Here is a 27,663-nt window from a genome sequence, read left to right on the forward strand (position 1 = left end):
GATGCACATCAAGGTCCCTGGGGAGTTGTCCCCTCGCTGCAGATCCAGGGTGACTGGTGCTGGGATTGACCCTTCCTGGGGATGAGGAGCTGGTGCTGGTGAGCATGGGGTGTACACAAACAGCATTGCCCTCCTCTCTGCGGCCTCTGCTGCCTTTCCTTACACTGTTATTTAACATATTAGCACGTGCCATAAAGGTCATAAGCTAATGTCTTTGGATTTTATGTCGTGTTCAGGAAAAGCAGGTAGTAACCCAGGATAAATCTTTGCCTTTGCTACTCGCTCTGGAGTGCTATTCCCAGTACCTTCTGGACTCCTGGAAGCTGCAGCTCATGGTGACTCCGTGCCTGTTAACAGTTGCCTTGCTTTATTTAATTATTTGGGGTTTTTTAAATTTTAATTTTTGTATTTTAAGGTGGTGGTGGAATTCTTTTTGAACAGCAGGTTCTCCAAAAGAGCTTTCCTAAGTCTTCCTCCCCTTCATTTTCTTTCTTTTACTTACTCTGCATTCTTAAGCTACAATCTCTTCCTTTGCATTTCAAGAAAAAAAAACCAAAACAAACCAAATTCCAAAAAGAATAGTCCCAAGAGTTTAACGGAAAGATTGTGATTTTATTTTTTTAAAATTATTTAAAACTGAGCCTCACTGGGGTTATTTGAATGACAGAAATGATTTTTTTCTTTAAAATGTTGCTAAAGACAACATTCCCAAAGAAGAACAAATGTTATTCTCAATGAACTATTCCATTTTCTCCACCAAAGGCAAAAACCACGAGGCACAGTTGAGTTTGCTGTCCGAGGAGGAGATTGATATCCATGATGAAAACATGGGGCAACAAATACCACTGAGGACAATACTTGGACTTAATTGTAACAGACAAAGCAATTGGGATAAAACTGAATTTACTCTCTGCACGGTTTACAGCTTGAGGCAGTGGCAGGGAAACAGCAGAGGGGTTTTTTTGTCTGCAGAAGGTGATGATTTGTTTGGCACTGAAGTGTTGAGCAGCATCAGATGTTCTTTCTGTTCTCATAAAGTTTTACTCATTCCTGCTAAAACACCAGTACAATAACTTGGAATTGGGGTAATGTTAGAGTCTGGATTTATTTCTCCTAGAGATGCAGAAGGCCCAAGCAGTCACATCACTAGCCAGTGCTGTCAGCAGAGGGATTTTATTTTGCAGTAGACAGCCCGTGCGCTCGTGGACAAGGCAGGACACAGCCTATGGATAAGAAATAAAACAGACAAAATGATCAGCGTGAGAGGAGGAAGTTTGTCTTAGTTCCCTCAAACCTTGGTCAAAATTACTACACAATAAAACCACGTGTTCCCTGTTTTGCTGCTGGTAGTGCTGCTGAAGGGAAAGCCTGGTGGGTTAAGGTCTGTGTGAATTTAACAGGCTGGTTTGGGACTCCTTACGAAGTGCAGGGAAAGGGGAAAAAAAACTTGCCAAAATTGCACTTCCTTAAGAAGTGTGGGGAAAGGGATAGAAGCATGCCCAATTAATCCTCATTGAAATCTTGAAATCAGAGAACAAAGCCTAGCAAACGCTCTGGAAAGGAGATATGATCAAATAAAACCAACTGAAAAAAACACAGAAGATTTGGAAATGGAGTGATTACAACCATGTGGACTGAGATGAAATGAGGGGCAGAGAAAAGGACCAAAACTTGTCAAAATTACTCCAAATCCTGAAATCAGGGACGAAATTTAAGTAAAGAGAGAGAAGAAAAAACTACAGAAATGAAATCTTAAAGATAAGAAAAAAGATCAGAAAGCAAGCAAAAACAATATAAGTGAATGAAGAAGCATGAGCAGGAGAGCTGGATCTTCCTCTTGCTCTGCCCTGGAGTTCTCTGCAGAGGCTGGGGTGCTCCCAGCTGCGGGGCTGTCAGCAGTGCCCTCAGGGATGCTGTGTCCCTTTGCAGAGCTGCAGTTTAAGTGAGAGGCAGGCAGGCTGCTCCTCTGGGCTCACCCTGCCCTGGGACTGGTGCCTCCCCAAAGCCTGTGGTTGTGGAGCAGGGGACACCAGTGCCTCTTTGCACAGGTCATGCCCTCTAGGATGTGATATCACAGCTGCCAGTCCAGCATGAAAAGGGCAGAGGTGACGCTAGCAGGCTCAGGAGCTGCTCTCTTTCCTTCTCTTTGTACAGCTTCAAATGGGTTCTGAACTTGTCTGTTGCCACAAGGGCCATTTGGATTGAAAATAAGTGCAGAGATGTGCCTATTTTCTTTATTAAAGTTCTTTCTTTTTTTTTTTTTTTTTCAAATGCCAGGCTAACCTTTCATTCTCAAAGCCAGGCAGCATTAACTGCCTAGGTGTCTGTTAATGAAAGTCAAACATGTCAGCATTCACTAAAAGTAACCCACCTTTATTATAATTATGCTAAGCCTTTAAAATTAAAAAGGTCTGCAGGTTTTAAACATACTTGATTTGAATAGAAGAAAACAGACAAAACTTCTTAAAATTGCTGAAATTCAAACACCAGCCTTTCATTAACTCTACCAAGAAGAGTAGTTTCTGTTCCTCTGAGTTTCTTCTAAATTGCTACAGCTGTAAAGTGCCAGTGAAAGTTGCTTCTGTGTGTCTTCCAACCTCAAGCAAAGACTATGGTTTGCATTTTTCCACAGCATTATGGCAATTAGTTACTATAATTGGCGTTAATTCACTTCTGGCTCACTCATTCCTCACATTCCAATCAAAACCTTGAGTTTTGAAATGCACTGAGTTCTGCAATAATATTTATGTTTTCAAAGACATGACATGTTTGCAGATGACTTGATTCTTTTTGTCTGAAAGATCACGTCACTGAAGAGAAGACATTATGTATTAATGCCTAATGCAAGTATACGTATTAGTCATGTAAATTTTTCCTCAAGTCTCTTTCCTTTTCTTCATGAACTCTGCTCACATAAAAAGAAGGGAGGCTTTAATCTCATCAGGTGGTGGGCTCCAAACTTGTTTGAAATGGATGGAACTTCTGAAATGTTTTTTTTGAAGTGTGCAATGATGAAATTTCCATGTTGCTATAGTATTGAATTTGCCCTTTCAGCATTTGTTCTACAGGTATTCATTCATTCATTCATTCACTCACATCTTTGTTTTAAGGGTTTTGGTGTTTTGAATCAGTATCCAAAAACACTATTTTGACAGACACTGGAAACTGAGAGTATTGTTGCTGCACTCCAAACTCATAATTAATACATATGCCTTAATATACCAGACTAACACAGATTGCTCTAATTAAGTATATATTTATTCTAAAATGATAGAAGTAGTGTGCTATCCTAGCAGGTTTTGTTCCAGAATCAGTTTTTCCTTAAGACACATATTCAGTATATCTAATAGGTTTCCTTTAAGTTTCTTTTTTTTTTTTCCTCCTTTGCCTCTGTTAACTTTTGTTCAGTTTGTATTGGCACATAAATGTGCACTGTCCCCTCAGATGCATTTAAAAATCATGGAGGTCCCTGTCTGGCTTCGAGAGCTTCAAGTTCCCTGGTTATATTTTGTGCCAGAATTCAGAAGTGTTTTTTTACAAAGTAAGTGATGGAGACTTGGAAGAAACGCTTTGCTGCTGAAGACCTTGTGTAGGTGCTTGCGTGGGCTCACAGGAGAGTGGGAGGAGAGGGCTCATCCCTGCATCAGGGATGGAGAAGAGGTGGCAGGAACCAGCCTCTGTAGGCTGTGGTGGTTGGAAGCCAGGCAGGTGATCTGGTCCCACTGCCCCAGGACGCTCAGTGTCACCCCATGGATAATGGGAGCAGCAGTTCCCTTTACTCTTTGCCATGTGTTAGCCACAACAAAGTGGAAGTTGCTTTGGTTGCCAGTGTGAAGCAAGCGTGAGGAAAAGGAAGGGGACATGTGGCAAGAACTGAAATCCGTGAAATGTCAGCCATCGTACCTTTTGTAGGAATCCTTTTCTGAGGGCAAAACCTTGCCTCTTGGCGTCTCAGGTGAGATGAAAAGTCGAAGGTGGGAGGGGACATCAGTTTGGGAATGCTGCTGGAAGCCTGATAGCCTCCTAAGGCAGATCTGGGAACACCTCAGTGGGGTATGTTCAGTTCCCAGCTCTGACACAAGCAGTGCTCCATTGCAGCCGTGTGTGTTCTGAGCTCAGGTTGCAGCTGAAGCTCTGAGCTTGGGTTTCACTCCCCTGGGCTGCTGAGCCCTGCGTTTCAGCAACGCCAAGGTCTAACCAAGCTGGAGGTGTTTCCCCATTCCCTGTGCCAGTCCCACGTGGGCTGTGCTTCCCTGGAGAGAGCTTTCTGCTGGGGACCTCGCCCCTGAGCCCACCGGGGTCATTGCAGCTGTGCTTGCTCTGGTGCTAACACATCCTCCTGTCCCCACAGCTTTCCTGAAGCGCTGCTGTTTTGCAAGCTGGACTCAGCCTGGTTTTTTTGGTTTTGTTTATTGCAGTGAGAAGTCAGGCAGTAAAGCGGGCTGGGTGTGCTACAGATCAATTTGTGGTCTGCTGACTGAATTTCCTAACGCCGGTTTTTGATGCCAGCTGGTGTTTGCTTTCCCCATCAGAGCTGCCCACGTTTGGGAGTAACTCCAGTGCAGCTCCTGTCAGTGCCTGAGTCAGCAGCTCCATACAAGGCCGGGCAGGGTCCACTTGCCCTGTGGATGAGTGATGAGGTGACACAGTTTTAGGGCAGGCCAAGAGCCTGGGGATTGCCGGCCGGGAATACAGGATGCCGCTGTGGCTGGAGCCTTTAATGGGGGCACTGTGCTGGCTGGGGCAGCTGCACAGCAGGGAAGGTGAGCCCTGTGCCAGCCCTGGGTGCCAGGCACTCACACCCCGCTGACCAGAGCAGCACTCGGGGTTTTGGTGGTGCCTTTCACCCGAGAAAAGCTCTGTGCCAGCCCTGAGTGGCTGGGGTAGGTTTGGATAAAGTACTGTTGTACTCCTCCTGCTTCACTGCCCTCAGGGTGTGCCAGAGATGTCAAAACATCACATCCCGACTGCAGGCTGGCACGACTCATTCCAGGAGGTTTCATCCTTCCTCCCTGTCCCCCAGACAAGGCCCACAAGGAATAGTTTCTTTATTGCTTTTCCAGAGCTGTGGAGCTGCCTGCCCTGGTGTCAGGGCTCCCTTTTACTGCCAGCAGCAGGCAGGGATGATTTCTTGTCCCCTCTGAGTGCCCTGCTAGGGGGTCTCCACCCGGACAGCCACCAGACCTTGTGTTTGCTGTGTGGCTGGGCAGATCAGTCTCGAGTTTGGTTCTCTTTGGAGTCGTGTTCTGGGTGAGCCTCCCTGCAAATACTTTGTTCCTGACCACCAGTACCTTAAGTGTGTTGTGGGCCAAAGAAGAAAGGTAGATATAATTTTAAAATGGGTTGTTTCCTGGCTCTGTTTGTGCTTTTCATCTGCCTCCAGGGATGTTCTCTGGGTTTGTGTGAGTTTTTCATACTTCGGTTGATTTGGCAAGGTTTGTTCCCCCTTTCTTCTTACGCGGGACTCCTGTTTGGTCTGACTCACTTTCGCCAAGAAATCCCACAGGATTTGCTTAAAAACGAATTCCCCTCACATGACTTAAAAGCAGCTGAAGAGAAATGTGAAAACACTTGTGGCTGTTTGTGGCCCAGCAGCATTGACTCGACGGGGAGCCGGCTGCAGCTGCCTTGGCTGGGGATTTTTGGTGGAGCATCTCTGACCATTTTAGTCCATGCTGGACAGAGGCACGTGGGGAGCAGCCACTCCTGAGAGGAGCTGCCCAAAGCCAGCTGGTGTCCGAGCTGCTTGGCACTCCTGGCAGGGAGGGAGAAGATTTTTGGCAGAGGCCAGGCCTCGTGCCATTGTGGGCAGCACGTGGGTGCCTGAGGTGGGGAGGAAGCGGCTGCCCCAGCAGGAGCTTGGCTCTGCCCCAGGCTGGCGGGTTCCCAAGGCCGTGTCACCTCCGTGCCAGGCGGCAGCGGTGTGATTTGTCTTGGCAGATGAGTCAGGAGCAGCAGCAGCTCCTGTGGAGTCAGGCTGCCCTGTGGAGCAGGACGGGCAGCATCCCCTGCTCGTGTCTGGGCGCTGGGGCAGGGCACACTCGGGTGCTGCGGCGATCTACGCCTCGCAGATGGTAACCAGAGAAGGTGTCAGAGCCCGGGTGGGCAGGCGCTAAGCCCCTTTGGAAAGGGCTGCTTCTTTGTCATGGCTGTGGTGGTGGCACGCTGCTTCTGGGCACGTTCCTGAAGGGGGCCCGTGCCAGGGACTCCCGAGGGACCGTGCTGTTCCCATCAGCTCAGCAAAACCCATTGTCATCGCCCTCTGAGCACGGCCAGCCTCCAGGGCTCTAGGAATGTTCATGTAGCTCGTGTCTGTAACAGGCAGCGCAGCACAGACAAGAAAGGTCCCTCCACTGCTGTGCTGCACTGTCAGCTTTGCCCTCCTACCCCAGGAAGAAAGGCAACCCAAAGTATTAGCAAAACCTCCTGAGATCCCGGAGTCCCTGATCCCACATCCCAGGAGATTCCTTGTTTCTGGGCATTGGGATGACTTTGGCTCTCCCCACCGTTGGGATATTGGGTTTAAGTGCCAGGTTCCTGCCTTGGTCACAGAGCCTTTGCAGGACAGTGGTGCTGCATGAAGGCCCTGTGGGATGCTGAAATGCATCCAGACTGAGGCTGTCGTCACAAAAAGTTATTTTTAAAAGAAAAAAGGCGAAAAATGCTTTGTAGGTATTGGTGGATTATCACTCTGTAAGCAGTGTGAATTTTTCAAGCCTGTCATTAAGAGAATCAGGATTGCACTGAACTTTGAGTGAGCAGATGAGAACTTCGCTGCTTTTGGTTAGCAAGACAATGCCTTAAGCCCATGAGCTTCCTGAAGGGCTCAGCCAGGGAGAGCAGCTCCAGAGAGATGGAGGAAAAGGTTTTTTATAATGTCTTTGTCCCTCCCTGCTGCATCTCTGACTAATTCGAGGCCTGGTGCAGACATTGTTGTCTCAAATGCAAAGGTGAGCTGGCATAATATTGAATTAAAACACTTGGTATGACATTTAATGGAGAGAAAAACTATGTTTTACTGGAAAGGGGTTTGTATCTGTATCTGTCCTTGGGGTCTGCAGGGGCTCTTTGGCCAAGCCCATGGATTGGAGTGAGTTTTGACCAGCCCTGACCTCTGGGCGAGAGCCAACCCAGGTACAAGCCCTGCAAGCTGAAGCCTTAGGAATACTTCTCAGTTATCACAGGGCTCAGCTAAATCCTTACCCTGTAAGGAAAGCAGTCGTTTCTCTGCCCATGTGAGGAGGATGAGGTGAGTTTTGAAATGCAGACAAAGGAGAAATTGTTTTTATCCACATTTTTTATCGTGTTTGAGTGGGAAGGCCAGATGAATTTGTGATTGTTCTGTTCAAATCACTGGCTGTGTTGCTGCTGTTTTAAGTAGCTGAAGGCAGCTAAGCTTCACTGCTTGCATAAAAAAACTTAAAAACCACCAAGCAAACCAACCCCCCTTCCACAAACTCTAAAGCCATGTTCTTTGCTCTAAATGCACATCAGTCAAAGACTGGGGCAGGGTTGTGGATGACAAGGACCATCACATGTGGCTGACAGTAGAGTAAGGAGGAAGTTAACAACAGCTGAAGGAATGGAAGGCATAAATTCCTTTGATCCCCTCAGCAAGTTGGGGCTGTGTAGTGCAGACCCTACAGCAGCAGGAACACCCCGAGCTGTGCTGGCTGCAGGACCTGCAGCTCCTGGCCAAGCAGAGCCTGAGGGCTGCCCTCAGCCCAGCCCAGGACAGCCCCAAAGCACAGGCAGGATTTGGGAATTGGCACATTGGCTCCTTGGCTGGCTCAGGGAGCTCCAGCACCCAGAAAGGGCACAGCAGTTGTTGTTAGGAGGTTTTCACTTGAACCACTGCTGGGGGGCTCTGGTGGCGTGTGCTGCCTGTCCCTGTGGCCGTGCTGGTGTGACAGACCTGCTCTGACCTTCCCACACTTGCCTTGTCCGTGCTGCTCCAGCCCCTTTCTGTGCGTAAATGGAGTGCTTTGGCCAAGGATTGGTAAGGGTCTCCAGTCCAAAGTGTGCTGAGGAACAGGCAGATTCCCTGCTGGAGGTGTTCAGCATGCTGAGGCACAGGGAGTAGGAAACGTGGAGTGAGCACGATGGAAATGAAGTAAGACCTTACGCAAATGCTATTTTGAGGGGCTGTTTCCTGAGGCCTGGGGTTTCCTCTGGTGACGCCCTGTGCCGCCACGCAGAGGTCAGTGGCATGGCTCCACTGTGCACGGGCAGGAAACGGGGCTGAGCCCTTTCCATCCTGCACACGGGATACCTCTGCAGCTTTTACTTTTTATAACGCTCACTTCCTCTGACTCAGTCTCTTGGCTTCTAACAGAAAATCTCTCGTCCTGGGGAGGAAATGATTAGAGTGCTGGAGCATCTCTCTTTACGAGGACAGGCTGAGAGATTTGGGCCTTGAGAACAGATGACTGGAGGGGACCTCGTCCAAGTCCATCAGTATCTGAAGGGAGGGTGAAAAGAGGGCAGAGCCAGGCTCTGCTCAGTGGTGCTGAGCAATAATACAAGAGGCAATAGAAATTGGTGCACAGAAGGTTCCACCTGAACACGAGGAAGAACTTCTTTACTGTGCAGAGGAGCCCAGAGAGTGTGTGGAGTGTCCTTCACTGGAGATACCCAAGAGCCAGGCACAGACTTAGGAAAGGACTCAAGCAGCAGCAGGCTGAGGTCCTTCACTAGCATTCTGAGGTCCTTCACTAGCATTCTGAGGTCCTGGCAGTCTCAACCTGCACTATGATGGGAATCAGGGCACTGAGGATTATAGCCTGGTTTCCACTCTGAAGTCAGAATTCCAGAAAATCAGGGTCCTCCTGCTCAGCCTTGCTGACATCTCACTGAGGGCCTTGCTGGTGCTGCAAGGATGGGTGGCTGTTCAGGATTTAGGGAGAGCTGTGAGGCTGGAACTTTCTGAATGACCTGCTTCTAATCTAGCCTAGCACCTGTTCAGGAGCATAAACGTGTGCCTCACCTTTGTGTAAGCACTCAGCCTTTGGGTTGATCCAGCAGAAATTAGTTCATGTAGCTCTTCTTCTCTAACTGCAAAATAAGAGCTTTGAAGAAAAGTCCCAGGTTTCTTTTTGAATGCTTTGTATCAGAACAGAACTTCTCCTTTTGGATCCTCAAACATGAGAGGCAGCGTGGCCTGTGGCAGAGGTGCAGTGGTGGCCAGCTGGATGTGTTTGCACTGCTGGGGGGGAGCAGGTAATGATTGCCAGGTGGGATTCAGGCCTCTGGAGCTCTGGGATTTGGTTTGGATTGGCCACACTCTCCCCCCACGGTGCTTACACGAGGCTGGCAGCAGCACATCCCTGCTGCCTGAACTCACTCCGAATCCCTGTTGTCCTCAGGGATTGAAAACTCCGCTGCTTTTTAGGAGTGGTGTAACATCTTCAGAGCCTACAAAAAAGCCCTGATGATGGGGGACATCTGGGACATCTCTGCTTTCTGTTTGAGCCTGTTAGCCAAGGTGCAGCCCTGTTTTGAGGTTCTAACATTAAACTTTCAAATGCCCTGGGGAATGTGTGAGCCAGTGTTGGAGTTAATGTGCACACGTGGGTGTCCCATGCACTGAAACACCAGGATGGTCCAGACTCTGCTGCTGTGGAGCTGAGTGCAACATCATTTATCCAATTTATATGTCACACTACAAATACTGATAAAATATGTTAGCAAGGAGTGGGTTTGCTTCCAGATCCTGGAGTGGTTTGGGTGATAAGGGACCTATAGAGGAGTAGTCCATCCCCTCTGCCATGGGCAAGGGTGCTACTGCAGGATGCTGCACTTAAACCTGGTTGGTATCACTGTGGATGTAAACTTGCTCAGAAAGGGCTTTGCTGTTTCAACAGCTCCCTGAGAGGGTTAACTCCTGGGTGCAGGGTTCAAGAAGGGGAAAGATTAAAAGATTATGATGCCAGAAAGAAGTTTACAAAAAAAAAAAAAATAAAAAGGAATGCAATAGAAAAAAAGCAAGCACAGAAATCTAGCTCTTCAGAGAGGTAATGGTGCCATCCATCACTGTCGTTTGGTGTCCTGGATGGCACCCTGAGGTCCTTCACCAGCTCTGACTCTTACATGTTGACTCTTACATGGTTGGAAACTGGATATGCAGCAAGCTATTGCAGAGGGACACGTTTCTCGGAATGTGTTCAGGTTCAGGAACCCTGCTGGGAATCCCTGTAGGTAGTGTGTGTGTGTGTCTGTCTGTGGGTTTTGATGGTCTCCAGCTGTGTCTGTTAGTCATAAACATGTTTTTTCCTGTTAGCGTGGCAGGGAAAGCACAGTGCGTGGGGTGGGAAAGAACACACTGAGTGTGCAAGCCAGTGGCAAAGCTGACTTTCTTTAGCAGCCTCTGGGAGTGACCTTGGGCACTGTTTATTGCCAGCATGGGTACAGAGTTTATAGAAAGAGCTGGGAAACTATTATTTGTGCTTGCTTGCTCTGATTTTCATGTAAAATGCACCATCTTTTAAGGAGAAAGCTGAATTGAAGGATTTGGGGTTTATAAATTGGCTCAAAACACTGATTTCTACTTAGCTGCTGGAGCCCAGAACATCCCTGAGTGCATGGCCTGGCTGGGCCAAACTAGAAGTCAGAAAAATCAGAAAAATCAGAGAGGTATGAATTTCTTCCCATCTCCCAGAGGAAATGAAACCTCTGCAGTCAAGAAATACCTGGCTGATGTGGTGCTATTGAGATGGATGCAGGGCCTGAGCATGTTCAAGGTAAAAACTTTTGCAGGGAGAAGGATGCGGTGAGTGCACTCCTGCAATAAATGAAGGCAGTGTAAGTTAAATAGGAATTTAATTGATGTTAACTAGAGAGAATGAGAAAATAATCTATGTCCCAAGTTTGATATTTTCCCCCCACTTATACAGGTGTAATTTAGAAGCACCAGTGTTGAATTGGATGCAGTAAAAGCACCACACGTGGGCAGTGAACCAAGCACAGGCACTCTCCTGGAGCTTGTCATTTGTCCCTTCTGCACCAAGCCCCAGGGATCTTTACAGCTGATATCTTTGTATCTACTTGGGTGGGAAATTGTGGATGGATAAAGTTGCTCAGAAATTGCAGGCGAATCCACGGATGGCTGGGACAAGGAATTCTGCCAATCTGTGTATTCTAAAATATGTGGGTTTATTGCAAGGGTCATGGGTAAAAAGGCCTTGCCTTCAGCCACCAGCCTCGGCTGAAGAGAAGTCCCAAAGAGAGAGGGAGAAAGAACAGCAGGGTGAGAGCTGAGAGAGAAAGGGAGCGAGAGAGCAGAGGGCAGGGGAAGAGAGAAGGAGAGAGCGAGAATAGGGGGAAGAGGAAGGGTAAGAGTTAAGAGGAGAGGTAAGAGTAAGAGTTAAGAGAGTTAAGAGAGTGTTACAATACATTATATCTCCTTTTGTGATGAATATTCTAATTTACAGTGACCAACCAACACAAGACACAAAATCCTATAGAATCTACATACAGCCTATAAGAACTACTATATTACCATACTGTGTTATATTTTAAACTCTAAAAACTACTCTTTAAACTTCTGTTTTGCTACATTGACCTTTGGATCCCTTAGCCAGCAGAAAGGTATTGTTCAATCAAAAGGGATTCTCCTTCAGCTAGCCAGACCATTGTTTTCAGGTTGTTTAGTAACTAAGACTCAGTATCCAAAGTAAGCTTTCATTTCTATCCCGATTATAGGTTTCATATTTTCAGAATCTTTTGCTATGCAATCATATTTATAAGGTTTCCCTGATTCATCTTCCCCAACAAGAAATTAAGGACTTCACAGGGAGAGATGATCTCCTGTCTTAATCACTTGGGGTGAGTGAGGGAAACATGGCTTTATTCTTTATTCCCCCTGCCTGAATGTGAAACTCAGGGATAGCACTGCTCAGCTGCTGGGATGCTGCTGCTGTTCACAAATCAGGGTCTGTATTTGCTGTATGCAATCAGCATGTAACCTGAAGGGTCTGTGTTAATTTTGCTCACTCCTGCTGTCCTAAACTGACCTAAACTTGCAGTGTGAGGCTGGAGGTTCAGCCACCCAAGCCAGGCTGGTTCATCTGCCTCCTGCCACACACACAGGTCCATTAGGGGCTGGAAAAGAGCCCATATGTCCCTACTGGTGTGGGTCGCATGAGTGGCACTGCTGCCACGAGGCACCAGGCTGATGCCCATCCCTTTGAGCAGCACCAGGACCCACAGCTGCAGGAGCTGAGGCTGCTCCTGAAGGTTCCTCATCTCTGGATCCAAGCTGAGGAGCCCTGGCAGGGCTGTACTGGGCTGGAGGGGTGTTTTTGCCATGCCAGGCTCTCGGTGTGCACGCCTTGCCTGCGCCTCTGGGCACAGCACAGGACCCCGGGCAGAAACCAGCAGCCAAGGAGCACTCCAGTGCAGGGGCTTGGTGCCCTGTGGACTCCCTCCTCCCCTAACAGCCTGCTGTCACCTTTGTGCCTTCCCAGGCTGCTGCCTGCCCGTGGCTGACGAGCCCACCTCCCCCAAGAAGGCCAAGAGCATCCCTGAGCAGCAGGAGCTGGAGCGCTGGTGCTGCCCCCCGTCCCCAGAGTGGGCCATCGTGAGAGTCATCCCCGAGGAGGAGATGGCTGAGCACAACCTCCTGGCAGTTCGAGTCATGGTCACCAGTGACGCCAGCAGGTACTTCAAAATACAAGTAAACCCATATAAGTAAACATAAGTAAAAGAGCGGGTTGGTTTCCTCTGGAATGCTAAAGAAAATCACAACAAAATGTAGTACTGGATGTATGTGCAACTAGGTGGGGGTAAAAAAAGAACCAAGCAAAAAAAAAAAATCCCACAAATGCTGAACACAACCTCCTTGCAACACAACCTCCTTGCAGTTCGAGTCATGGTCACCAGTGATGCCAGCAGGTACTTCAAAATACAAGTAAACCCATAAGAGAGGGTTGGTTTCCTCTGAAATGCTGAAGAAAATCACAACAAAATGTAGTACTGGATGTATGTACAACTAGGTGGTGGGAAAAAAAGAAACAAGCAAAAAAACGCCCACAAATGCTCAGAATAACAATTGTTCTTAACCGCAGCCATAAATCCCCACACGGCACATGAATCACTTTGCAGGAAATCTTCAAACATTCCCATCCCACACAGGGGCCTGAATCAGAGGGATAAATTGCTGTGATCAGCTTGGGTTCAGCTCTTGGAACGGACAGTTTTTGGTGCACAGGGATTTGGGCAGTGGGTGGGTTGTGGCCAAAGGTGCATCCTGTGACCACCTCCCACCTTGGGCCCCATCCTGCAGCTCCACACCCTGGGCCTCTCCTGGCTTTTGAGAGCCTGCCCATCCCTAAGAAATCTGAAATTTGATGAACCTTGGGGAGCTGTCAGGGGAAGCCTAATTTCTACATACTCATTAGAATCTGTTCGCTTTAGGGCAGGGTTCTCTGGCAGTTTGTTCCATCTAAAGATTAGATTGGTATCCCCTGAGTAAAGCACTTTTCCTTAATGAGAACTAAAAAGTAAGAGGGGGAGTGAAGAACGAAAAGAAAAAAAGTCAGACCCCAAAGACCAACTTGCAAACCCTGCTGCTCTGCAGGGAAGCTCATTCAGATTCCCAACACCCCCTGAACACCTGCTTGTGGTGCTGTGTGCAGCTTTTGGAGAGCAACCTGGCTCTGAGAAATGCAACTTTGAGCTATTCCCTGAGGTGGCCGTGAGTGGGGTTTGCACTCTGTGAGTGCTCTTACAGGAAAGGCTCAGCCTGTCCATGAGAACATGGGAAAGGCTTCCTACCTGTTTGCCAGCTCCCCTGCAGAGCATGTGCTGGCATCCCCTGCGAACACCCTGCAGCTGCCAGGGCGTGCAGGCAGCCAGGAGAACCGGCTAATCCCCCTGATCTGAGGGATCAGCTGCTTTCCCTGGGGCTGGACAGCAGGGCCCCTGGCTCCCTGCCAGCAGGATGTGGCACAAGGGGTGACAGCCTGAAAGAGGGGACAAGAGAAACAGCAAGTGACAAATGGCACTGCTGAGCTGGCTGCGGGGAACTTGGTGGGACTGGGAAAAGGACCAGCTCAGTGACACAGCTTTGCAGTTCAGGCTTTGGGTACTGTGAATAATGACCTCTGTTCCAGCAGAGATGAGAGGAGAAACCTCATGCTATAGCACTTACCTCCTTGCTGGCCAAGGAAAATACACTTTTTTGCTCTTTAAAACAGAAAGATATCAATCAATGTTAATGGCAGGGCTTTTTCTTTTCCTTTGGTGTGGCGTTCTGCCCAATCTCAGTGTGGTATCTCCCCATCCACACAGGGTCTCAGCTATCAAAGCCTTCATGTATTTATATTTTTACATATAAATGTCTATATCTATCTGTATGGTCGACATGGCTTGAAAGCTTAAAAATTGTGTTTTAGCATGAAATTCAAGGCCCCTCTGATTCAGCCTGCTGAGAGAGCAGTGCACCTGGAGAGGTGCTCCCTTCCCTGCTTTCCTGCCTGCCCTGGCCTCCCAGTACTGCTGGCTTCATCTAGGTGGAGCTGGGGGCCAGGACTGCTGGGTGCTACCCAAATGTGTGGCTTTATACAGCTTTATACAGCCTGCAGCCTCTTCTTTACCTCTTCCTCCTCCTGGGCTGTGCCCTGTGCTGTCACAACAAAACTCTGCTTTCTGCTGTACAAACACAGAGCAGCGTTCTCCTGCCACACCACCAGCACTGCTCACGGTGGGAGCTCCTCTTTTTTTTTGAGGCGCAGCTATTAATCATCACAGTCAACCTAAGAATTAGCTTGGCTGTCTTGTTTGCATTCAAAGGAGGCTGAGTGGGATCCTGCTGCACTCATTTATGGCAGTGGGATGTGGTCACATCAGAAGGGCTGACGCTGTCTGTTCCCTACAGGCTGGACTTCAGAGATGAAAGAAATGGCCTGATTATTAGAAAAAGGGCTAATAATCACCTCAAAGAGTCGTTGTGCCCTGAGGCCAGGTCAGGATGTGCATGTCATCCACACGTGTGTTTGTGTGGTGGATTTTTAATTACATTTACACAAAGGGATGCCATAATCTGCCTCTGTGATCAGCTCAGGTGCCTCCCTGTGCTGCTCAGTGTTACATGGCCCAATGGCTCCTGGGAATGAGGAGAGTTTGTTTCCTACAGACACCTTGTGCACGTTTGAAGGCTGCTTAGGTAGCTTCACTCAATCCTCTCTCTCTTTAGACATAGGCTTACAATTTTCTCCAGCTTCTGGACTCAGCTTTGCTTACTGGGCCCATGGCTATCCATGGAGCCTCTCCTCTAGGCTTCTTTTTCCTCTTATTTTCAAAAATCTGCAGGAAAAATGTGAAAGCTGTAGAGTTTTGACCCTGGTGCACTGTTTGCAGGCCAATCACAGCATTGCAAATGCTGTTTCCCTGACTTCACCTGCTGCACAGCCTGGCAGGGAAAGTGCCTGGCCCTGGTAACTGAGCAGTGAGGGGTTCCACCCCAAGCCCCTCTCAGCAGCACTTTGATTCCAGGTGCTGGAGCATGGTGCCTGTGGGTGCAGATCCAGAGTCTGATGGGAATGGGGATAGCTCAGCTGGGCAGCACCTACAGCAAATCCCTGTCCTGTCACAAGGGTGATGAAAGAAGGAAAATGAGGACATCAGCTCTGGCTGCCAAACACCGCTTCCACTGCAACACCCACACTGCCATCAGTACTCATGCTGGTGCTTGTTGCACCCCCTGACACGTCTCACTTCCATCTTGCCCTTTTCCCTGTAGCTCGGAGCTGGAGTCTGATTTCACCGGGGACTCGTGGACCTCAGAGGTGAGCGAAGGGCAGAGCTGGCTGCCGGAGCCCTCCGCCTGCTCCAGCCCCATCCAGAGGTGGGCAGCGCTCATCAGGAGCCCCGTCGTGCCCGAGGAAAGCTCCAAAACATCCAAAGTCGCTGATGGTAAGCAGTATCCCGACCTGGGGGTGCTCCAGCAGCTTCTCCTGCACCTCTCCTGACGGTGCAAGTAGGACAGGGGGAGACTTTTCAAAGTGGAGTTTTTCAAAGTTCCTCTGCACGGTGGCCAGGTTGTCGTTTTGGGGGGCTTTCTGCCTTTTTGGCGCTGTAACTCAAGCTCCATTTCCATGGTGCAGGGTAGCCTGGACAATCTGTGCCTGGTGCTTGGCTTGCAGGGGTGGGATGAATGTTTTCCCACCTGTAAAATGTTAGGATGGTATTCGTTAGGCAATGCAGTATCTGCAGCACTGCCTAGGCAAGGGTGAGGCTGGGAATCACTCTCTGCTTGCAACAGTTTGGGTTTCTGCAGGGAGCTGCTGAAGGGTTTTGTAGCCAGTGAAAGCACAGGGAGAAAAGGACATAGGCATCAGGGAGGTGGGGAGAGGTTTGGGAACAATCTGCCTTCGAATGGAAAGAAACTCTTTTCTGGAGCTGGTCAGAACTAAAAGATTTGCTAAAAACAGCCAAAGACATTGTTCTGCGGAAAATAAAAGGCCACCAGCATTCATTTCTTCCCATCTCCCACCACCCCCACATCCATATATGCATTTTTAACCCAAGCAGAAAAGAGGGGATTTAAAACATCGATTTAAATCAACTCTTGAATAATGGAGCCCTTGTTTAGGGCAAAAGGACAGCAGCGGACCCCAAAACGTGCCCGGCAGCCTGTGGCTCCATGTAGCCGCTGAAGGATTTTATCCTTTTTCTTCCTCAGTTTTCACCCCATCCCTGGCTGCCGAGGTCGGTTTCCTGGCGGCATCCCGTGTGTGGGTTTGGGATGAGGGAGAGGGTTCTGGGGCTCATCTCTGGAGCTGCTCCACATCCCGCGGCGGGTGCGCGCTGCCCTCTCCCGGCTGCTCGCAAAGCTGGCCCCTGCCGCGGGGAAACTGGGGCTTTCTTCCTCCACTCTGCTTTTCTTTTGCTTTTATTTTATTTTTCTTTTATTTTTCTTTTTTTTCTTCTTCTTTTACTTCTTCCTTCTTCTTCTTTCTTCTTCTTTCTTCTTCTTTCTTCTTCTTTCTTCTTCTTCCTTCTTCTTCCTTCTTCTTCCTTCTTCTTCCTTCTTCTTCCTTCTTCATCCTTCTTCTTCCTTCTTCATCCTTCTTCTTACTTCTTATTCCTTCTTCTTCTTCCTTCTTCCTTCTTCCTTCTTCCTTCTTCCTTCTTCCTTCTTCCTTCTTCTTCCTTCTTCTTCCTTCTTCTTCCTTCTTCTTCCTTCTTCTTCCTCCTTCTTCCTCCTTCTTCCTCCTTCTTCCTCCTTCTTCCTCCTTCTTCCTCCTTCTTCCTCCTTCTTCCTTCTTCCTTCTTCCTTCTTCCTTCTTCTTTCTTCCTTCTTCCTTCTTCTTTCTTCTTTCTTCTTTCTTCTTTCTTCTTTCTTCTTTCTTCTTTCTTCTTTCTTCTTTCTTCTTTCTTCTTTCTTCTTTCTTCTTTCTTCTTTCTTCTTTCTTCTTTCTTCTTTCTTCTTTCTTCTTTCTTTTTCCTTCCCAGCTCCACTTCTGCCCTCTGGCTTTTGCTGCATTAGCTGACCCTGTGTCTCTTCTGTTTCTGCTCAGCACTCCAGAGAGCCAACAGTTTTCAGTCCACGGCGTTAAATAAGTATCAGAGTTGGAGGAGAAAAATCCAAACGAGTGAGTAGAGCCTGAGAAGTGATTGCATCGTCTATTCATGCTGTTTTCCTGTCTTTTTTTTTCTGTTTTCCCTCCTTTTCTTTAGAATTTTTGTATTTTTGAATCACTAGTTGAGAAAACAGACATCTAAAGCACACCAAATGTTTCTTTCCATTCTCCTACCCTCAAAAGATCAAACTCCCTTTCTGTGTGACTGTTCTGAATGGTGTCCATTCTCCAGATGGGAGCACACACTCCCATCCCAGAGCTGCATATTTTGTCTCTAGGCCTGTCTGCACTGTTGCCTTTGATCAGGTGGGGGGACACCGGCTCTGACCTGGTGTCACTCATGAGAAATGCTCCCGGAGGTGCCTATTGACACACTCCCACAGGTGCTCTGTCACCTCTTTTCTCCCGTGGAGAAAAACCCCAGGTGATACTTCTGGGTTGGTGAAAGGAGGAAAGCCAATCCCAAGAGGTGAGCTGGTGACAATAAGTGTTAGTGGTTCTTGTCCTCTTGCAGTTTCCCTTGGTCTGGGCTGACCTGTCTTTGCCTGTGGGAATCACACAGGAATGCACTGATTTTGGTAGTGATTGTGCTCTCTTTACTTCTGAAACAGAGTGTGGTTGCCCCTCTCAGCTGAGGCTGCATCTCAGAAACTTTGTTCCTGGGCTGGGGTGCCCAGACAAGACACCCACCTCGGTTTCAGCCTGCTGCCTGGGGCTGGGTCACCTCCTGCCTCGGCACAGCCCTCGGCAAGGCACACACTTGGGGTCTGGCAGCTCCTGCTGGGACTGGCCTCACCATGTGGGGCTGGGGGAGCTCACCAGCACCCCAGAGCCCCTCAGAGCTCTGCCAGAAGGGCTTTTGTCTGAGAGCCTGGGGTGCTGACAGACTGGGGTGTGAGATGTGGCTGTACAGCAGCAGCAGGATGGGATCTGTGCGCCGAGAGCCGCAGTTTCTGAGCACGGAGGCAGCAGGTTTGGGAATGGTGGTGACAGCTGCTCTTTAACCCTGCCCCAAGCTGCCCTCTGCAACGAGGGGTGTTTCTGCAAGTAGGATCCCTGTGCCCATGAAGGCACCAGTGCTCAAGCAGAGGCATTTCCATTTGCTTGCTTTGAATGCACAAGAAAGCTTCTAAAGAGATTATTTGCAAGTAGCCACTGTGGGCTGAATTTTTATATCTCAAGTGATAAGATGTGCATTTCCTCTTCCTGGCATCAGCCTTGCCTTCAAGTCAGGTGCATGTGAGCACTGTCACTGCTCACCCACAGTCCCCTGGAGGCCTCGGGTGCCTCACGTGTGGGATAACTCAGTAAATCTCAGCAGAGCACACACAGGGCTATTTCATGGTCCTGAGAGGAGGCCCCCACCAAGCCCTGTGGAGGTCTGTCCCTGGAGAGGCAGCTGTGGCAGACAGGCAGGCAGGACACGGCTGCACCCCCTGGCATTCCCTGCAGCCCTGAGCCAGGAGGCTTTGCCATGCTCCGAGTGGCTGATGTCCCACCCAGGGGAGGGCTCCCCCATGCCTGGGATGAGAAGGTGGCACAGGGTGTCCTCAAAGTCTCCTGGCATCCCTGTCAGCCTTGGCTCTGCCTCTTGAGCACTGTGAAGCACGTGGGAATTGGAATGGACATCAGAGTTTGGCTCCACCGAAGGTTTGGGTTTAAAGTCTTGCCTTAATTGATCTCAGTTTTTAAAAGGTCAATCAATAATGATTCTTGATCCAGCTTTGAGTGTGGGGTAAGAAAGATTGTTAAAGAGGAAAGCAGAGAAGACTGGAGGGGGTGTCACTCTTAATTCTGACTGATTTTCAGCTTGTTCTCAGCAAGGGCATTATTAATGGTTTGCCAATTAATTTCGCGATCGTTTTGTTAAAATCTTCCGTGGGCCTCAAGGGCTCTAGAGGGAGCTAAAAGCCTTTGAGAGGGAAGCAATGTGCAGCATGAGTTTGCCTGAACCTCAAGCATGCTGTTAAAATGAGGTGTAAAGCACAGTCAGCATTCACTGGGAACAGAATAAAGGCTGTTTTTACTCTCTGGAGGAAGACTGTAAGTCATAGTTTCTATATTTAATCCAATTTGATTACAGGAATTCATATGATCATCAGTCACATGAAAAAAACCTCTGTCTCCTTTTCAGGCGTATTTCCCCAAACACATATGTTTCATAAACAGCACGGTGTAGGCAGCCAAGGGGAGGAAATCAGTGTCATGGCTATATTGGCTGAAAGGCTCAGAGCAGGATATTACCTTTCAAAACCTTTAATCCCCATTGCACGGCCACAGGGAACGCCGTGCTCTTAATTTATCTTGGGATTTTTGGGCCAAGCAGATCCTGATAGTGCCCTAGGGAACTTTTTTTTTTTTCTTTTTTTTTTTTTTTTTAAATCCTGTTTTGAGAGCAAAGCTGAAAATACAGGTTCAACATCTTGGTGGGAACAAAACTATTTTCCCTGTGACAGATGGGGAGCTGTGGCTTTGTGTGGAACAATGTTGTCATGTGTGCAGGTCCCATCCTTGTGAGCCTGCCCATGAGAGCTGGGGTGGGAAGAAATTATCCCCATGGGCACAAGCACACCCTGGACTGGGGGTTTTATGCCCTCCCCAGTGTTGTGGCTGTCAGTGCTGCAGCACTTGCATTTCCCCTCAGTGTCCTGAACCATTGTGTTTGCTCCTGCCTCGAGGCTCAAGGCTTTAGTGGATCAGGCTGAGCCCCCTGGCTCACTTACGCAGGTGGTGGTGACTTTTTTATCCTGATTGTGGATTCTCATGTTTTCCTGTGGCTCAATTGCAGAACATAAAGGTCAGCCCCTGGCTGCCATCCCTGCAGGAGCTTCATAACAGGCTCCAGCACAGTGTGTCCCTAGTCTTGATCAAACATAACAAGTTACATCAAGATTGGGTACAAATAGGTGAGACACTGAGACTAAAGGAAACTTGGCCTCCTCCCTGGCTTTGCTGAAGTCCACATGCAGGAACTGTCCTCTCTGTCTCTGGAGTGTTGCTTTTGTCCTTATGCACCTTTTAATCCCCTTGCAGAAGAACCAAAGTTTGCATGGATTTCAGAACTGTGGTTGGGTTTGGGAGTTAATAACTGAGCTGTAAATATACTTGTCGTGTTATAGCTGGACATGATAATACCTTGGATCAGGGATACTTCCATTTGTCCAAAAATTATTTATTGTGTCAAATTCCCACAGGCACAAATAGTGGAAAGTTGTCCTGCCTCCCTTCAGGTGCAAGTTGCCTCCTTTAGCAATTAATTACCTTGCCTGATCCTAGGAGAGCCCCATCCTGCTGCCTGTTGTCCTGGCTTGGGACATCTTTTTCTGTCCTCACTGCCTGCAGGTGGATGCATTTCCCATTTTTCCCCTATTCTGATGGACAGCCCTTTCAGAAGCCATCCATTTTCTTCATTCCTTGGAACTACCCAAAGTTCAAAAGTCACAGGTTGTTTTGACTGCCTCCACTTCTGAGGCCTGAAGGCCCTTTAAAGAGGACTGATTTTCCAGAAAGTTTCCTGGAACTCAAAAGCTGCTTCACTTCATCCAGCCAAGAAGGGGAAGCAGTTCAGGTCCACTGCTGAAAATATCAACATGTGTTTGGCACAGCACACAGACACATATGTGAGCAAGGCCATGAACTTCCATGTTGTAGGTCAGTTCTCCAGGTTTAACTCTATCCAGGAGCCTGTTCAATCTTCTACTCTTCTTCTTTAATTGCAGACTTCACCTAAGACAAAGTCAATACCAATGGGAAGGTAAAAGTTGTGTCTTTTGCAGGCTTTCCTCTGCTGTCAAGCAAGAAACCCGTAAGGAAGGACAGCTCAGCCAGCTGCCAGAGTGGTGCTGCAGAGGAGCACTCCCAAACACAGGTACAAAGGACAGCAGGGAGTCTGTGACTGCTGTTGGGACACGTCTGCTCTCAGCAGGCTGTCTCTGCTTCTTTGCATAGCTTTGGTTCTCAAATAACCACTGAGGCTGGAGTCAGACCTGTGCTGTACGTAGGGAAGAGACTTGGGTTTGATATAATCACTCCCAAATCAAGAGGCTGTGAGACCCGGACCCCGGTCCCATCAGGAGTTAGCCACTCACCTGCTGCATCAGTCATAAAATCACAGCAGAGTTTAGGCTGGAAAAGGGCTTCACATCTCCCACTGCTCAGGAGAGTCTTCTGTGTCCTTCAGGACCTTGGATTTCTGTGTTATTTTCCGGGGGTGTTTTATTTTTAGGGTTTTTAAGGATGAGGAAGGGTGGCCTGCCATGAGTGCAGCACTGCAGGAGGAGTTGTGGCTGACCATCCCAGGCAAAGGGCAGCATGGCCCTGGACTCCTGGGGGCAGGTGGAGCAGGGACCAGCCCACATCCTCCATGCCTTGGACAGTTGTCCTCACCCTTGGGTTAAACATGACTAAAATTGCTTGACCTCAGGGCCTGTGCTAGGGAAAAGCCAACTCTTCCACATCCACAGTGGTGGCTGAAATCCGGTGCAGGACAATGGGGCCAGGAAGGGAATGTCCCAGGGGAGCAGAGCTGCACAACGCTGCCTGGCCATGAGGAGAGGTGACTCCACTCAGCTCCTGCTCTACCAGCACTGCTTAGTGGCCTTTTTCTTATTCTAAGTAAGGATTAAGAGGGTGTCTATTTGTTTATTGTGTTTCTTACATTTTATTTTTCAATCCGAGCTCCTGGCCAGTAACAATTTTAGTCCAACAGAAGCATGAAACAAAGTGGAATCGTTATTGCCTTACTTTGGATGCTTCTGGGAAATGAAAAGTCAGACAGATTAATGGCTTCACCCATGTGAATTTGGGTATCTGGACCAGAAGTGAAAGCAGGAATTCAATCTTCACGCCATCCATTATCACATAGCACTGATGATAAAATGCCTCCCTTGTAAGAAGGGAGGAAGGAAGAACTCCAGTTTTATTCTGCTGGCTACATAAAGTGGGTATTTATCCCTGTTGCTATCTTCAGCAGAAGATTTTGGCGGCTGGAGTAATGAATTTAAGCCTTTACCAAAGGAAAAATAATCATGAGAGGAAACTAATTGAATTGTTTAAAACTACCATCTTATATTTTAAAATCTTTTCTGGGTCACTTCTTCCATTCCTACCTGCACTCCATAAACATGCAATAGTAGAAGAACATTTGGAGAGGATGGATAATGGTCTCTTTTTCTTGCTCAAAACTCTAAGGTAGTGCGACTGGAACACACACACAGGAGAACGGAGCAGATCTGCTCTTGTCTGTTTTCCTAGAAACGGACTGTTTCTTTCTAAAGGAAATATTAAAGGTAATTCATAAACACATGACAGATTCTTAGCATGAATAACATTATTTTTAGACCGTTAAATTTTTTAGTAGTGTTAGATCTCTACTCCTAGAGAAATATTGGCCCTCTAGGGAGAAAAGCTTTTCTGACATTATCATCTACATGTGTATTTGTGTAAAAATTAAATATTATGTTAAGTACTATTATGTTGAGATTAAAATGGATTTAAATATTTTATTAAATAGAGGCCACACCAAGCGGTGTTTTTATATCCTAAAAATAATTATTTTTAATGCACTTTGCAGTTAGTTTCTTACAAGAAGCCACCAGAAATTCCAAGAGGACATTTCAAACCCTGCAGCCCAGTATTTCAAAGAAAAGGAAAAGCCAGGGAGGTGCCTGAAGACACACACTGCTATGTTCCCCACTCTCCTTTTCAGAGCAGCAGCACAGGTCCTCCACCGACCTCTCTTGGGAATGGGACACTGGCTGCTGATTTTTATGAGCCTGAAGACACAGACAGTGACACTGGGACACACTCAGCCTGGGGCTGGAAGGAAAAAACATGGAAATACACCTCTGAACCAGAGCACTTTAATGGGAAGACAAAAGCACGGTCATCTCTGGATTTGAAAGAGAAAGATGGCAAAAATACCAGACACCCAGGAGAAAAACTTGAGCAAGAATTAAAGGAGGCAAAACAGAGGCTTTGTACTCAACAGCAGCCCTTGTATGGCTCAAACAGGACAGACTCAGGTGGGAGCAGCCCAGGGCCTGGAAACAATGGAGCCCTGGAGAAAAGGGATGCTGGCTGGAGAAAAGAAGTATTCAAACACTCTTGTTGTCCTGGGCCTCTCTTACTTGCAGATGGTGCTCCACCGACTCCATCAGTGGACACAAAGGATGCTCTGAGGATTGCAGATGCGGTTTCCAGGGAGCATGCTGCTGGCCAGCCAAAGTCCCCACTGAAGCTCCTAGCCAATGCTATCAAAAGGTCCATTTTGGAGCCTCTAACCTCAGCTCCAGAAGGAATAAAGCAGGACTTGGACAGCAAAGTCAAAGCCTCTTCAGAACAAGCCTTCTTCAGCTTCCCCAGCACTCCTGGGTATTCCCTAAGCCAAAGGAACAGGAACAACAATAATACTCAGTCACAGGGTCCTAAAGTAAGGGAGTGGGCAGGAAAACACGTGGGAGATGAGAGCCCTTCCTCAAATCCATCTCATTCTTCTGTGGGCTCTGAAGGGATATCTCAAAGGGATTACAGGGAAAAGGTGTCCTTCACACCCTACAGGCCTTCCAAGACAACCCAAATACCTCAGGGAACAGCTTGCACTAGGATGGAGGAAGTCCCAGGACTCCTAGAAAAGTTTACCTTTGAAGACAGTCCTCTAGGAGCTCCCTTGGATGAAATATGTATCCGTAAGAAAAAGTCCACTCGTCTTTCATCTCCAGAGCCCAAGAACTCCTTCAAGGACAGTCTGGATGACTCTGCACAAAAAGGGCCACCCTTCAATAGATTGAGAAGCAAAGCTTGTGAAAGGGAACGGAATTCCTTGGGGTCATCTCTGCCTATCATCAAGAACCATTCTCCAGAAAGGTTGTGTTATCCTTTCACAGGTGAGAACCCCAGTGGAATCACTTTGTTGTTATTATTATTACTGTTATCTTTATTATTATTACTATTGTTATTGTGTAATAGCACTTAACCTTTAAAAGACCTGTGCTTGACCATGCAGCATACATCTGTGGTGTGTTATGTTCAATTTCTAATTATTTCCTACACAAGAAGACTTAATAAATACACTTTGTGGCTAAAGTTTAGGAGTTGCTACAGATTTAAAGGAGCAGAGTGGATTTGCAAGCAGGAGCAGCTCGCTGGACCCAAGTTTGGTTAGCTGCTTGCTGCTTTTGGGGTGTGATTGGGTCAGGGAATTGTCCTCAAGAGGCGGAAGGGGTGGCAAGGCAGAGTGGGATGCTTGGCAGAGCAGCTTCTGCAGTGACACTGAGTTGTGGAAGAGGGAATAGAGCAGGCAAGCAGAAGCACAAGCACCAAAACCTCCAGTTTTTTGCAGTGCAGAGTTTTCCCTCCCATCAGGAACCAGAGACTGAAGCAATATGGTTGCAGCAGCAAGAAGCTTTGCTGTGTGTTTGTGATTCCTCAGCAGGTGTCTCCTCAGCTCTGCTGTCACAGTGACTGCGCTGTGGACGTACTCCTGGGAGCTGTGCAGTGTCATTAATATCCCCTTGTTCTTTAATCTGAGAGGAGAGAGCACCTTATTGACCTCCTCTGACCTATCTGTGAGTCTATCTGGGCAGTGATTAAAAGGCATCAATTTTCTTGTTTGCTTGCAAGAGCAAGGCTGGTATTAAAACTGCAGCTTAGTCCAAGAAATATTGATGCCAGACCAAGAGCAATTTGAGCATAGGCTCAGAAAGAATTAAGTGCAGCACAAATTCAGGTGTGAAATATGAGGCATGAGAACTGTACCCACCTTTCTCTGTGATCCATCTTTCCACTGCAGAAAGTCTCATTTATCTAAATAACCTACTGAATTTTGTCGACACACCTGTTTGTCTCTTGCTTTATGAAATTGCAACCCAAACTGTAACCCCAGAATCACTGCTGTGCCTCAGCAATAAAACCTGCTTGTAGAATGTAAAGTCACTGAAATGTTCCCAGTGAGCTGCCAGATCCTTTTGCATCCCTTCTGCCTCAGAACTGCCACACATCTGTGAGGAAGATACAGAATGTAAGGCACTTGATCTGGAGCTCATTGAAACTGGGAGAATAACTCCTGCTCTCATTCCTGAATTTTTGGGTTGGATCCTTGGAGCTCCCTTTATCCAACAACCCACAAAACCAGGCATTGCCATTGAGCCAGAAGATGTTGAGGACTGCACTGAAGCCACAGAGAGTTGCTAGTTCACACTTCTCACTGTGTTCTTAAATGGGAGACCTTTTCAGGGTCTGCACCTCATCACTGCCCATCAACTAAGCCAACCTGACTTGCTCTTAACTAAATGTGTTACAGCAATTGGTACGTTGTGCTCATACTGAAATGGGAAAAGTTCTTGCAAGGTTTGAATGATGCTATACTTTATTTATGCTGAAAATATTTGGAAAAAACATGCTGGTGTAATGTGTGGCATTCCTCTGCTGTGCAAGCCAAAGGAGAAATTATTTTATTACAATTAAGAGAAATTGAATTATTACAATTATTGAATATAGGCAATGCAAAGTTTGTTTAGGGGAAAAAAATAAGCTCTAATTTAGCTATTTGCCCAGTAATCTGTTATTTTCAAAGTCTCAACATTGTAGCTCTGTGAAGTTTTTAAAGCATTCATATCTGAGTGGATCTATATATAGTAAAACTAGTTAAGAGCTGAGTCCTGCTTGGCCCTCAAAAATGCCATTTCTGTCTCATACAGGCACTTGTTAGAGGCCCAGGCTTGCCAAACTTTAGTCATGAAGTGATGACAAGCTTTAGCCCACACTTCTCGTTATTATTTTCTCCTCTTGAAATTTACCACAAATTTCAAAAAATTCTTTAATTAATAAAACCCCAACCAACTCCCAGCACCTTGCAGAAGCCGACTTAATGAGACTACTCCTAATTACTCCTCTTGGCTCTTTGCAGTAGGGCTTTCCTATCCTGTGTGGGGTCAGACTTGCTCTGTGCAGGTATGGTTGGTATTGCATTGCACTGGTGTTTTCCCCCTCAGTGGCTTGTGGATCCAGAGAATGAGCTGGGTGATAAAAGTTCATGGGCTTGAGATGAGCCCTGGCCAGCTCGTGGCAGAGAAATCCCCTGGGGAGTAACCAAATACTTAAAAATCACTTCTGCTATTTAATTTGTTCTTTCCTCCCGTCCCTTCCTGCCACGTGCTCAGCCCCCAGGTGAAGCTCAGCACGAAGAAGCAATCCTCACAAAAATGAAGGATCTTTGCAGCAGATTGCCTGTGGTTCAAACTTCACCTCAGTGTTACCTTCCATATGGGTCATTCCAGTTTCTGATGTCCAGCCTGATTTTAAGGCTTTCTGCTTAACACTTCCCCTCTGTTTCTGGTCCTCAAAACCACTTGGAAATCTGTGGCTGTGCAGAAATCCAGCTGCACAGACAACTTATGTGAGACCTAGATAAAGCTCAATGAAATAATGGGGGCTCATGCAAACTTAGCAATGAGAGAGACTGTTTTAAAAAAAATAAATCCAAAGTTTGCCTGTAGAATATACAACTGTCCACAAATAACCATGCTGGACTATCTAAGTGCTATTCCAGATTTTTTATTTACTGCACAAATATCTTTAAGGCTTTTGTCCTCTTTACAACCTGCAGTAAAACTCCCCCAAAAACCTGATGGATAAAATTCTTCAATCAGATGGCTAACAGTTCTCTCCTAAGCCTACTTGCCCTTTTGAAATTAAAAAAAAAAAAGCCAAAGTGCCATGTTAATTACTGATACTTAGGGCAGGAAAACCAATTCAGCTGATGAGAAAATATAATGTGCTGTGAACTCACTTGGCTGATTTTGTGCACCCTCAGAGTGGGAAGGGATGGCTTGCAAATGTTTCAGGTTCCCATTGCTGCACTGTTGTGCCCCAGCAAGTCTGTGTGTTCAGAGTGTTCTGCTCAGGGAGGACACTGCTCTTGCACTGATTTTGTGTTTTAGAAGGGGAACTGAGGAACTAGAAGATTAATTACTTGCGTAAGACCACATGAGGAATCTGTGGAGAAGCAGAGATCTGAAACCAAATAGCCAAGTCTTCTCTTTCTACTGGTCATTCTACTGGATTTCTACTGGCCACTGTTTTC

At 47.4% G+C, this 27,663-nt stretch overlaps 1 protein-coding gene across 2 annotated transcripts in view; it reads left to right on the forward strand.

Annotated features, from left to right (window-relative positions):
- Positions 1 to 27,663, forward strand: part of MICAL2 (microtubule associated monooxygenase, calponin and LIM domain containing 2) — a 119,360-nt gene that overhangs the window by 74,535 nt on the left and 17,162 nt on the right. For both annotated transcript variants that reach the window (XM_066320563.1, XM_066320564.1), the window contains 5 exons: positions 12,465 to 12,657; positions 15,740 to 15,912; positions 17,520 to 17,594; positions 21,359 to 21,450; positions 23,155 to 24,466. In XM_066320563.1, the coding sequence (XP_066176660.1) occupies positions 12,465 to 12,657; positions 15,740 to 15,912; positions 17,520 to 17,594; positions 21,359 to 21,450; positions 23,155 to 24,466 (1,845 nt within the window). The remainder of the gene's footprint in view (positions 1 to 12,464; positions 12,658 to 15,739; positions 15,913 to 17,519; positions 17,595 to 21,358; positions 21,451 to 23,154; positions 24,467 to 27,663) is intronic.

This window comes from Sylvia atricapilla, chromosome 6, assembly GCF_009819655.1.
Source record: "Sylvia atricapilla isolate bSylAtr1 chromosome 6, bSylAtr1.pri, whole genome shotgun sequence".
NCBI lineage: Eukaryota > Metazoa > Chordata > Aves > Passeriformes > Sylviidae > Sylvia > Sylvia atricapilla.